Genomic DNA, 12,888 nt, shown 5'->3' with positions numbered 1-12,888 from the left:
AAGGTCCAGTGAGGTCCTGCTGTCTGTGCAAGGTCAAAAATGCCATGAGTGACTGATGCGGATCTTCTAGTTACATCTATAAAACTGTGCCCTGTATGAAGAAGTGCTTGCTTTCATCCATCCAGAACACAGTGCTGGGCACAAACCTATGCAAGGTGAAGCAGAACAAAGCCCCACGATTCCCAGCATGCCCCAGCCAGCAATAACTATGGGAATCCTGATGGAAAGAGTGACTGGTCCCCTGAAGGACAGCATGGGACACACATCTGTGGAGTTGTTCTCCGGGATGAGGCTGTATTTAGCGGAACTGTTTCATGCAGTGCTGACCTCGTCGCAACCCCGCACTTCTGGATGAAGTCACCTTTGCAGTGACTTTAAAGGTCCAGTGATCAATGAGACTCCTGGACCTCATACTGCTGAACACGTGGAGACATAATTTGATGGACTGCCTCTCTCTAGATGATAAGAAGGGACTGGAAACAAGCCAGCAGAGAGATTTGGTTGGAAACACCAGATATGCTGCCACTTCATGACAATGAGTGCTAAAGGCCCTTCTCCGGGAACCCTCCGTGAAGGAAATTAGGTACCCGGAGGAGGGCTTTCTCTGCGGTGGCACCCAATCTATGGAATGCGCTCCCCAGAGAGGTCCGCCTGGCGCTGTCGTTTGTTTTTCGGCGCCAGGCCAAGACCTTTTTATTCAAATGTTATTTTAATTGTTAATATTATTCATTTTAGTCTTTGGCCAGGGCAACTTAATTTATATTGTTAATTTATATTATTCTATCTTAAAGTTTGTTTATGGTTGTGAGCCGCCCCAAGGCTTCGGCGAATGGGGCAGCATAGAAGTCTACTTCCTAAATAAGTAAGTAAGTAAATAAATAAATAAATAAAGTTATTTTCTGATATCACAGCAGTGTAGCAAAAGGACACTTTAAAGCAAATCATGCAAGTTGGGACTAGAATAATTATTAGCCTGCCCTTGCAGTCCGAAATGTTCCATGTCCTCTAGAAATATCCTGCAGTGCTGGCAAAGTCTTGCTGACTGAAACACTGGATTTATCAGTGACAATTTCAGTAGCTGTGGTCCAAAGGTCAACTCGAACATTTTTCCTTTGTTTTATTTCTACAATTAGATATTTTTATTCTCCTCATAAATCCTAGTGAGGGTTTCCTGAGTAGCTCATGACAAAACCAACTGTTTTAAAACAATAATCATATAAATCATATAATAAGCAACATCTTTTCCAAACTGAAACAGTAGGAAAGGAAACCTGAAGGCTCACTAGGATTGCCTCCCCACTTAATAACCTATTTGGTGCTTGGGGGATGATGGGCCCTGCTGTCATATCTCAGGCCGCCACAGTAGGGAAGGCTGTTGTAGGTAATCGTCCCAGAGGCTGGTCTGGAAGCATTGCTGAAACCCGGCTGAAGCCAGGATGATGTGGGTCTGGCCAGTGCCTGGAGCAGAGACCACCAAAGCTCACAGCCGGCAGGTCCCATGTTCCAAGGAAGGGGGGATAGAAACACAACACTGCGCTAGATGGACCACTGCTCCAACTCTGGAAAAGGCGCTTAACTTGGAGCCTTTGCGTGTGAACGTGCATCCCCGAGCCCTTTGTCTGCCACGCGCCCAGTGGAATTTCACTAGTGCAAAGCGCAGTGCATCTTGCAACACTTGATGCTGTTCCGTCTGCCTACTGATCTGGGGAGCAGGTGGGCCTGCAGGCCTGGCACCACGAACTTCAAGGGAGATACTCTATCAAGAGGTGTTTCCGCACAAATCTAGGTAGGGGGAGAGGGAGAAGAGTCAATGCGTTAGAGCAGACCAGTGTCACCTTGGGAACTGGAGGAGTGTCGATGGAATCACTTCTGCCTGGAATTTATTGGGTGATCAGCCAATCACCCGGCACGGCCGGGTCCAGGGCTTGGCCTCCAGGGCCTCCCCGCGACGGAGCTTTAGCGTCTCCCCGGGAGACGCGTCTGGTGCTCGCGAGGTCGGCCCGCGGCCCCGGCGCGGCGGGGGAGGCAGTAGCCGGGCGGCCGAGGCGCCGGGGCTCTGCGAGCCGGGAAGGCGCCCCGCGAGGCCCCGGCGCCATCGCTCGCCTGGCCGCCCGCCCGGCTCGGCTCCACCCCGGGCTGCCAGGCCCCGCCGCCAGAGCAACGGCTATGGCGCCCACGCATGCGCGGCCTCGCCCGGCCAGAGCGCCGCGCCGCGTCCTGATGACCTCACCGCCCGCGACAGCCGCGGAGGCAGCCCCTAGACTTTGTACAGGGATGCAGTGGGCCTCTATCCGGGTCCGAAGAGATGTTTCTTGCGTTGAAGGCGGCCTGGCCAGCGGCGGGGAGAAACCGAGGCGTCCGGGCGCTCTCGCCCGGCTTGGCCCGCGCTGCAACAAAACCGGCCTGGCGGGGGCGGGGGGCTTTCTAGTTCGCGAGCGCCGCCTCCCACCGCCCGGCATCGAAACGGCTTAGCCGACTGCAGCACTCCCCGCGCGGGCTTGGGTCGAGAAGAGCGCCGCCACTGCGTCAACGATACCGGTTTAAGACTGCTTACACGTGTCTATAGGGTTTCCCTTTTAATCCATGGCAAATCTAAGCCTGTGCAAATGTATTCTTTTAGGGTGCTGAACGCGAAAGATGCGGGTTCCAGACCCCCAAAGCCCTGAAGCGCCATGGGGGACTCTGAGCCAGCCACGGACTCTGCCTGGCCTACTTCGCAGGGTGGTTCTCGTGAGGATAACAATGGAGTCGATGAGACTGTGGATGCCGCCATGGATTCCTTGCAAAGAAACAAATTGCAGAATATACACTGAATGTACTGTTTGGATTATATCCCGCCCTTTTCTTTCTTGTTTTTAAATAAATCAAAGTGGCTTCCAAAGCCACCCAGCGGGCTCCATGGCTGAGCAGGGACAGGAACCCAGGTGCTGCTAACCACGGCACCACTCTGGATTTCGGGGGAAGTTTCTCATTCCCTCTCCGAAAACGAGAAGGAGAACCCGGATGTGATCTATGCAGACAACATTACGCCTTCTTATATTTATTTATTTCTATCTCTATGGGCGCTTCCCACCCGCTTATCTCTAGACATACGGGTAATCAAGATATGAGACGCTGCTAACGCCATCTTTTTTCAGGGCATCAGTGACGTTCTCCTTTGCACGCTTTTCTGTCTATTCCCCAAGGACGGACCAATCCACAGTTGGGAGGCGGGACTTGCCGTTAGTTGCGAGGCGGAGAAGGGGGTAAGCCCCGCCCCCGAGTGTATTTATATAGGCGGAGCCCGGCCCGCTCCCCTGCAGTAGCGCGCGTCTTCTCCGAGTGGCGTCGTTGGCTTGGGTTGCTCCTTCTGCAGGTCGCGATGCTGCTTGGCACTTAGGCAAGGGCCAGGCTCCCTGGCATGGGGATTTCCTTTCCTTTCTTAGCCGCTGAATATTATTTCCCTCTCCTCTAGACGGCCCCATAGCCGAAGGTTTGCAAGCAGGTTGCAGCGCTGCGCGGGATGCCATCGAACACAGAAGAAAATGGAAATACAACAAAACCACAGAATTGCCCTACAAAATTTTAAATCCAAATGTAAGTGACAAGTTCGATCGGATGCAACCAGGCCTCGTACAACCGCTGGCATGAGAAACGCCACCATATGTCCTGGAGAGTCACTGGAGGCCCCAGGCTATGGGCAGCCCTGAGCAGGTGCTGCCAAGTCGCTGCCTTGTATTTATATCCTCTTCTCCAAGCCCCCAGGGTGGCTCACATTATTCCCAGGGCCATTTTGTCTTAACTGCTACCCTCTGAAGTAGGTTAGGTAGAAAGCCGGTATCTCCCAAGTCCCCTGGTGAGCTTTGTTGCCCAGGTGGGACCCAATTCCAGTTTCACAAGCCCCTGTCCAACACTCTCATTGTACGTTAGCGTTTCATAGAATAGTACAATCAGAATAGTAGAGTTGGAAGGGGCCATGCAGGCCATCAACCCTTTGGGTTTTCAAACGGATGCTTGCTGACACTTTTGGATTCAAGTCACTGCTATTACTATAGGCTTAGAAACAGAACGAGGCAGAAGGGGCCTCCCAGGCCATCTAGTCTGACCCCCGGCTCCAGCCAACTCTGTTCACGACATGCCCACCATGTGCATGTCCAGCCTATCCTTGAACTCCCTCACTGATGGGGCCTCAACCACCTCCCGTGGAAGCCCATTCCACACCCTTGGGGTCCTATCAGGAAGTGCTTCCTGGCACCAAATTTTTTTATTTATTTTATTTAAAACATTTCTATGCCGCCCCATTCACCGAAGCCTCGGGGCGGCTCACAACATAAAGTAAAATATAATACATTCAAAATATAAAACAAATTAACAATATAAAATAAGTTGCCCTGGCCAGATAAAATAAGCAAATAATATTAACAATTAAAATGACGTTTAAATAAAAAGGTCTTTGCCTGGCGCCGAAAAACCTTAGTTCCCTGAGCTTGGCTACATTGGAGCGTGTCCTGCCTTCCTCTGCAGGGGAGAACAGGTCTCTACCCATCTCCATGTGACATCCCCTCACATACCTGTATGTCGCCAACATATCCCCTCTGAGTCTCCTCCAGGCTGAAGAGACCCAGTTCCCTCAGTCTCACCTCATACCCCATCATCCCCTGCAAACCGGCCACCAACCTTGTGGCCCTACACTGCACTGACTCCAACCTGGCTACATCCTCCCTGTAATGAGGGGCCCAAAACTGAGCACAATACTCCAATTGCGGGTGTACCAGAGTAGTATAGAGTGGTAGTAATAACTCTCTTGATCTGGAAGCCACGCTTCTGGCTATGCAACCACGGGTGGCGTTCGCCCTCCTGACCACCGCATCACACGGCTGGCTCACGTTTAGCCTGCAGTCAACCCGCACCCCGAGGTCCCTTTCACAAGTGCTGCTCTCCAGCCACTTGTCCCATGACTTAGAAACATAGAAACAGAGCGAGTCAGAAGGGGTCCCCCGGGCCATCTAGTCTGACCTCCGGCACCAGCCGGCTCCGCTCACGACATGCCCACCATGTGGACGTCCAGTCTATCCTTTTCTGTGACTTTTCCCAATAGCTCCACCCAAGTCAAATTCTACAACCAGCTCTTCACCAGGCCCACCTCTTCCTCCGACTCCCAAAGCTCCTCTTCCCATTGCAGAACGACCCACTTGTGGGCCAGGCTTGTGCGGGGGGGGGCGGGGGGGGCAGATCTGCCAGGATCCCTCTTCAGTGTTTTTCCATCCAGGAAGGAACAAGGGAGTAGATGGAAAGACGCATCTTTCTCATTCTTTCCCCATCAGCAGCAGCTTCCTTCCAACCCGCCCAAATTGTGCTGCTCTCAACAGCAGCGCCAAGACGGAGCTTTGGTGGGACCTCCTCCAGCCAGGGCTGAATTCAAACTCCATTTTGATCCTTCCTCCTCGAACTAGTCCACCTTTCCCTGTTGGCCTTGCTGCAGGACACTGGCAGTGAGGCTCTGAATATATTCTTCACAGTGAAATACCCCAACAGTGGCATTTAGAAACGATTTGTGAAAATGTGGTTTTTCCAAACAGGTTTTATGCTTTCACTTGTTCCTGTGATTGCAGGTACAAGTTTCTCTCAGAAGTAGCTGCTGAAGTTCCCTGGACCGCTCCACTTTCTCCTTTTGCTAGCTCCAATGATAGGAAAGCTGGGCACACAGCCAAACCCACAGTTCTGCTCTTTTCTAAGATAAGCAGCACTTGGAATTCAGGTGTGCCGTGGAAAGGCTCTCTACCGAATGCGTTTCAGGAAAAAAAGACAGAGGTTAAAAGTCCCCGCTGCCCTGCACTATGCATTTATCAAGCAATTAAGTGGTTCTGCAAGCAAGCAATATTGATTGCAAACTGTTTTGACTTTGCCCTTACATTTAGTTTATGCAGCTGCCTGTTGGCAAGCTTGGTTCACAAAAGAAAACAGCACCAAGTTTCCAGGTGTCAAATTTTATTAAGTCCCAACAAGCTCTTTGACAAACATGATTTAAGTGCGGCGTGCAATAAAAGTTAGGGTTTCCTGGATGTTTCAAGCGTATGAGTTGTGCGGATGGCTTCTGGAAGACCTTAAGACCTTCATTTTGTGCAGCTTGTAAAGGGAGAAACTTTTTTTTCCTTTAGAAATCTGGACCTTCTTTCTTCAGCTTGTTGTAGTCCACATTAACCGCAAAGAACTATAAAAGGGAGCAGTTGGGATACAAAGATCATGTTTATGCAAACTTATTTCTGGTTTTCGCATGCCTGCGGTCTCTTTTAGTAACAAGGTTGGAAGCTGGCTTTTACACAAAGCCAAATATGGGAGAAAGGGAGCTTTCTACTTCCTTTGCCAGACAGGCTGGGATGCCTTAAATATGACTGTCATGCAAGTGCAGCCATACGAACATCTGTGCCTTAGACAAGAAAAAAAAGATTGTAAAAAATCTTGTGCTTTAAGGAGGTACCCTTTTCTGTAAAATACACTATATTACTGCTTAGTACAAAAAAAGCGCTCTAGTCCTGCAGCTTCATCTGTAATTTTGCATGCAGAATCCAGAATCAATTAGCTCCAAACAGTGTCACTTTTTAAAATGTCTAGTTTGTTGTTTGCTCTAGTAAAAAGATAAATAAATAAGCTGGCAGAACTAGCCTTGCTAAGTTTTACAGTTCTGCACAATCCACCCATCTTTACAGAAATCAGTGGGGGGGGGCATCCTACCCAAGATGCTCCTCACCTGCAGCATCCTTTCTCCTAGAACCTCCTCTGGAGAAGTATATGCCTTGAACAAGCTGAACCGTCAGTAAGTCAGTGCAAAGGGTACATGTATGCAGGGCTGGTCCAAAGATGTCTGCAATCTGGGCCAAGGAGAGCCTTGGTCCTTCACTGGCCCCCATTCAGTTCTCACAACAGGTGGATATTTTCTCCCATTGGCAGCATGCTAGCCTGCCCATCGGGGATTTATCCAAAAGCACAGTGTGTTGATTCCCGAGCAAGAATCGATAAACTGGTGGCCACAGTAGCCATGCCAGCCAGCTGCAGTGGTGGGGGAAAGCGAGGCAGCAGCCCTGCTGAAAGACCACGTGCTTTTCCTCCCTCTTCCCTCCTCACCCCCTTTTGCAGTGTATCTTTCTAGCCTGGAAGCCACTTTAGGAGCCTTTCTCACTGAGAAGACAGATGAAAAGGGCCTCAAGAGAGCACAGCATAAATAATCCAATGCAACTGACCACTGCCAGCACATTGGGCCCAGAATATTTTGACCGCAGCATCTATCAGAAGTATCAGCTGCCTTTGCTGATCTGGCTTCTGCATTTTGCCCTCTGGGTGGTTTGTCTTGTAGTAGCTCTGGAGACTGAACGGTGCAAAAGGCAGAGATGCCGATTCGACGCCTAAGGAGGCGACAGACACTATTTTGTGCTTCGCCTCCGGAAGCGCTTTCTGGCTGCCAAAGCCCACATGGTTTACGTAAAGGAGGGCTGCCGTATCCTTTTCAGCTTAACTGAAACAAGCAACTGGGATGTATTTATTATTAACACACACACACACAAGCCACATTACTTGCTATAAAGCCAGAAACAGTAACATGAAAATATTCTTCAACGTAATTTAGAAGGCTGCATTAAAATGATTCCTCTTTGCACCCTCTCTAAGCTGAGAGAGTCTGGGCCAGCCAATTTTTGGTGAAACACTTTCTACGGGGGAAAGGCTAATCAAATGGCTTCCCCTTGGTTCCCGCAAGACAAAGGGTCCCTGAGACAGGCCGGTCTAATTAGCAGAAGCAGAGAACGAAGGAAAGAGTTCGCAAACTGAGGCTAAGGCCAGGCAAAAGCAAAGGGGTGACAGGACAGAGGTGAAGGCTCCGTGGAGCAGCTGTTGCCCCCTCAACGAAGCGGCACAGCCTCAGCGTGGGGCGAGTGAACCAGCTGCCCCCACACTGCCAGTTCTGTGGCTCAGGGCTTTCCAGAAACTGGAGGCAAGGCATACCCCACCAAAGTCTTGCTGAAAGGGAGAAGTACTTTGTCTCTTGGGAAAACTCTCTGATTTTAATGGTTGGCCCAGAAGTGACAGAGCCCTGTGGGCTGACGAGCACCAAAGTCCGGCTAGGGATTTTGTGCCTACCTTGTACTGATCATTGGGCCCCAGCTTATTCCACGGTTCCGGGTTATTCGCTTTGTCCCAACTATACAGAGAGAGGTGAGAAAAACAGATATTGCAATCACTCTATTCATATTCACACAAAGAACAGTAAACGTACATTTTATCATGTAAGGGACGATCCCTGCTGCCCTCCAGAATTCTCACCAGTGTAATGACTACTGTCTCGATGGCAGTTCATAAAGGAACAGATTTTTTTTACTCTGGGTTGTGACCCTAAGACCAAGATGTGCAAAAAGCTTTTCAGGCAGGTCTTCTTCTCAGAAATGCCGGTGCTGATTTTCACCACAGAGACTAGAAAGCTTGTGAGATGGTGCTGGGTGAAATTATTATGGTTAATTTCATTTCTACAGCACCCATAGGCAAAGCCCTCTGAGCAGTAAACCGCCACCAGTAACATACCAGCAGCTTAAATCCGCACTCTCTCTGTTAGAGTTCAGCTTTCAAGACTGTGTTTGTCACTTGCTAAGTGACTGGTTTTTTTCATAAAGGGCCTCAAAGGTGCAACAGGGTCACAAGCCGCATCCCAGGGCCTCGTGGATCTGCAGCTGGGGTACACACTCAAACCTCCGAGGGGGAATCTGTGGTTGACCCTCTTTTCCTTTGGAGCTAGCATGGAAAGAACCACACTAGTGACCCCCAAGAGGGGGGATCCTGGTGGATGGGGAGGGGAGGGGAGGGGACCGGGAAGGCCAGAACCCCGAGGCCTCCCCAGCCTCCTTCCCTTCCCCTTTGAAACGCTTTCACCAGGCGGGCAAGACGGCTGCACGAAGCACCGTGTGTGTTACCCGGGAGGCACCGTCAAATAGCAACACTCGAAGGAAGCGCTACGCACCAGACATCAGGGTTGCGGAGAGCAAGGCGGGCGAGATACAGCGTCGCGCAAGTTGCCGCGCCTCCAACAAACAGGAAAAGAGGAAGCAGCTGTGAGAAAACAGAACGTTTTGACACTAAACAACACATCTCAAGACTTTGCCGTGTTCTCTTTACCGTGGATTAATGATCCAAATGCACAGTAGGTTTTTTCCAAACTGAAACTGTGTGAGGGCAGAATGCTGGCCTAGACAGACTGAGCTTCCCTGGCCTGGTGCACTCTACTGCTCCAGGACTCCAACTCCCACCACTCCCAACCAGGTGGCTGAATTAAGCCTTTGGTCCAACAGGGTCCCTACGCAGCTGCCTGGTAGCCAAGATCACCCTTCCAAAATGCAAAGGCAGAGCAGATGACTAAGGCCCAAACCCATGTACTGCTGGTGTCTGCACTCCCTGTGAAATATGACAGACCAAGTCAGACCACCTTGTCGAGTCCAGCTGGCCAGGATCTCATGAGTGCCAGGGCCCTGGGAGCTGAACGAGACATTCTGCACAGAAAGCGCATTCTCTGCCTCCGAGGTGCAGGCTTCTCCCACACCTCTGGGTGGAAGCTTGGCCAAAAGGGGGTGGGAATTCAGAAGCCCCGGAGCCTGAAACCTCCTTCTGATGAAAATACCTACTCCGAGTAGGAATCAGCTGTTTCCACTTGAGTCTGCTGTGTTGTGGTCACATGGCTGTGCCATCTTGGAGGTGCCACCAATTAACTCTCAAGGAGGCTGACCAGTGCTCCAAAGCCCACAAGTCTTTGTGGGAGGGGAAACAGTGGCTATTCCAACGCTACAAATACGGACAAGACACAGTCTGGGATTTCTCGAAGGAATCCTGGTAATTTTGCAGGAGAGGGTGTTGCGTCCTAGAGGAAGTCTGAGAAAAGAGGAGCACTGGGGCAGCTCAGCTTGCTAGAATTTCCATTCGTGTTTTATTCACTTATACTGGTAATACGGTGACCACCATTTCGTTGCTGTTTTTAAAATGCTAATGAGGCCACCCCAACCTGCAACAAAAAGGCAGAGAATGCATACAGGCAAAGACCCTGCCTGGCTTTCTAAGCCAACTGAAAATGCTTGGCCAATCAGATCAGCTTTGACCTGGCATTGGAAAGAATAGAATGCAGGTGCCCGGCACACCTGCTCTGGACAGGAGGCAACAGCCTAAAGGTAAATGGCAGCAGATGCAATCCTCACCATGTTTGGGCAGAAAAAACTCCTACAATTCCCAGCATTCCCTACCAACACGGGTTGCTGGGAGCTGAAGAGCTTTTCTCCTGTATAAATATGCCATGGGTTGCACCCAGAGATGATGCTCTTATGGGGTCAGGCTGTGGCTCGGCGGAAAACCCCTTGCTTTACATGCAGGAGGTCTCTGGTTCAACCCTCAGGGCCCCAGAGAGGGCTGGAAAATATCTTCCCTGAAATTCTGGACAGCCACAGCTGTCAGCCTGTGCCAGCAAGCCTGGACTAGATGGACGGATGGTCTGACCCAGCACGTCAGCTTCTGATGTTCCTGTGGAAGCAGGAATTCCATCAAGCCCCTCTTTCCATGCAACTTAAGAGACATGTCAGAGGAAACAGCCAAGGCCTGAGATTACCCCAGAATGCTGCTGGAGCATCTGCACTTCTTATGAAAGCATGGCATGAAAAGGAACGCCCTTGCTGAGAAGAGAAAGACCTCTCTGGAGCAGTCTGCTGGGGGAGCAGGGATGGGCGAGCACGCAAGCAGTGCCCCCCGCCCCCCAGCCTGCTGGCAACTGGTATTCTTAGAGCACACACTGCAGTGTATCTCTGCTTTTGTTTTCCTCTGTACATATGAATGTAGCTGGCAGAATTCTTTATGCAACCGAGTGTGGCATTAAGCAGCTGCAGGCATCTCCGTTCTGCGCTCCTCTTTGGCAGTAGCCCAGCCAAAGAGGCGGTGATGAAACCACAGCAGTGATGGCGCATCTGAAGCATCGTGCCGCCTGCCCCCTCCCAGGAGTAAAAGCAAAGCCTGCTGCCCTTCAGAAGAGTCAGGCCGCAACTCCATGCGTGGCCGGCAAGGGCAAGGCTGCGACCCGACATGGCTGGAGAACTCCAGGGTGGGGAAGGCTGCCCGAAACATGCAGGGGGCGGGAACGCGCGGCTGGACCGCAGCTCCCAGTTTCCCCGAGCAGCGGCTCTGCGGGCGAGGGCTCCCGGGAGACGCAGGCCGAAGGCAGCCGGGGAGGGCGCACCTTCTCCGCCGCCGCAATACGCCGAGGTTACAGCCACCCCACCCCCCGCCATGTTATTGCAACCGCCCGAAGACGCGATCGCGCCAGAGTCCAAGCCCGGCGCTGCCACGGCCGTGCGATCGGCGGCGCCCCGCACGGCGGGCCCGTTTCCCGGGCGCGTTTCCCGCACGGCGGCGACAGAAAGCGCGGCCCCGCGGGATGCACCACGGCCGCCCGTCAGCGCGCCAGGACACCGGAGCCGCGCCGCCGCGCCCATCTCGCCCCCACCCCCGGCCTCCCCGGGGCAGCACGCGCCCCGTCCCCGCCCCGGTTCCCCGCCGCCCTCCTGCTCACGCTCGGGTGCTTCTTGGCGTGCTTGGCCATGGTCCCGAACATGGCTGCGGCGGCGGCGGCGGCGGCGCGGCGGGAGCCTCCCTCGTTCCTCGGACGGCGGGCGCGGAGCAGCGGCGAGGTCGACCGGGCCTCTTCGGGCGTCTGCAGGGGCGCCTGACGGGAGGCCCAATGTCACTCGAGGACCCCGCCCCCCCGGGGCTGCCCGCGACGCGCCGGTCCGCTCGCGCCCGCGCCCCCGCCCCGCCCCAAACACCGCGCGGGCGGCACTTTGTCCAGCACGGAAAAAGCGCCACGGGGGCTGCCAGGCCGCCCGCCCGCCCCGGCTTGCCCCCGCCCGCGCGCGCGTCGCCCGGGAAGGCAGGCACTGCGGCGGGCGCCTACGGGGAGGGGCGCGGGGTTAGTCCGCGGGTTGCTGCTCCGCGGGAGGGAGAAAGGCGCGCGGAGCGGTGGGCCTGGTGCCCGCTCGGCCCAGGGGTGCCGGGGCGGGTCGCGGGCGCCCCCGGAGCGGGGGCTGCCTCAGGGGGATCCAGTTTGTTTTAAGGATCCGCTGGGGAAGCCACGCTGGCGGGCGACGTTTTGGACCGCGAGGCTCTGCAATCCTGGGCAGGGGAAAAGGCCTCCGCCTCCCAGCGTGGCCGGGCTGTTGCTCTGCCTCGGCCTGCGCAGAACTGCATCCTTCGGCGTGCTAGGAGCTCCTGCAACTTTTTCCACAGGGGCCAGCTCACTGTCCCTCAGACTGTTGCGGGGCCGGACTATAGTTTGGAAAATTCTAATTGAAATAAATTTAAAAATTAATTCAAATTAACATCAATTTAGAAAATAATTGAAACCAAAATGCATTTAAAAGTAATTAAAATCAAAAATTGATTAAAAAATTAAACATGTTCGCTCCACTTGCTGCAGCAGAAGCCCTACATTTTCTGATAGATGGGGTCTTTTTGCCTGGCTAGCTGGAATACCATGGATGGGGAGGGAAGGGGGCTGGAAGGACGACAGGATACATAGTCCTTGGCCTCTCTAGTCTTCTGCCCTCTCCAAGTCACTTTTTTTAACCTTGGAGTGCAGCCAGCATGGTTCTTTCCAAACCGGCTGTGGGGCAGACCTCCGATTTCCACCTCAAACCCCGAGTGCCGTCTCTGACATGGGACTTGGAAGTATCCTGTGATCTTTTGACACTGTTTCTAATTAGCCCAGAGAACATTAATTACTTGGCGGATTAGAAATGTAATATACACAAAGAAAGCCAAATGGGCATCCGATGACAGATCACATCTATTTCCGCAGACTGGAGTGTAAACATTTGTCTTATCTAGTGGCCATATCACAGA

General features: G+C 52.7%; 1 protein-coding gene and 1 long non-coding RNA gene across 2 annotated transcripts; one reads left to right on the top strand and one right to left on the bottom strand.

The window, feature by feature from the left end:
* Positions 1-3,351: 3,351 nt before the first annotated feature.
* LOC123017882 lies at positions 3,352-6,708 on the top strand. The gene is made up of 2 exons (XR_006413683.1): positions 3,352-3,576; positions 5,307-6,708. It is a non-coding gene; the product is annotated as an uncharacterized LOC123017882 (long non-coding RNA).
* Positions 5,951-11,737, bottom strand: NDUFA4 (NDUFA4 mitochondrial complex associated). The gene is made up of 4 exons (XM_044419533.1): positions 11,561-11,737; positions 8,981-9,069; positions 8,110-8,170; positions 5,951-6,190 (listed from the first exon to the last, which is right to left on the bottom strand). Exons 1-4 carry the CDS (start codon positions 11,600-11,602, stop codon positions 6,134-6,136), a joined length of 249 nt encoding a protein of 82 aa, XP_044275468.1. The 5' UTR covers positions 11,603-11,737; the 3' UTR covers positions 5,951-6,133.
* Positions 11,738-12,888: the final 1,151 nt, after the last annotated feature.

Source organism: Varanus komodoensis, unplaced genomic scaffold, assembly GCF_004798865.1.
Source record: "Varanus komodoensis strain SLA01 unplaced genomic scaffold, ASM479886v1 scaffold104, whole genome shotgun sequence".
NCBI classification, from domain to species: Eukaryota; Metazoa; Chordata; class Lepidosauria; order Squamata; family Varanidae; genus Varanus; species Varanus komodoensis.
The sequence above is the reverse complement of the archived record's forward strand: the minus strand, read 5'-3'. Positions and strand labels throughout refer to the sequence as shown.

What these genes read in the sequence shown, in the direction of transcription:
- NDUFA4 (XM_044419533.1), bottom strand. Translation starts at nt 11,602, where the DNA reads ATGTTCGGGACCATGGCCAAGCACGCCAAGAAGCACCCGAGC. An exon ending in ACGCCAAGAAGCACCCGAGC is followed by an intron (nt 9,070 to 11,560) that starts GTGAGCAGGAGG and finishes GTTTTCTCACAG; the next exon opens with CTGCTTCCTCTTTTCCTGTT. An exon ending in GGCCCAATGATCAGTACAAG is followed by an intron (nt 6,191 to 8,109) that starts GTAGGCACAAAA and finishes TCCCTTTTATAG; the next exon opens with TTCTTTGCGGTTAATGTGGA.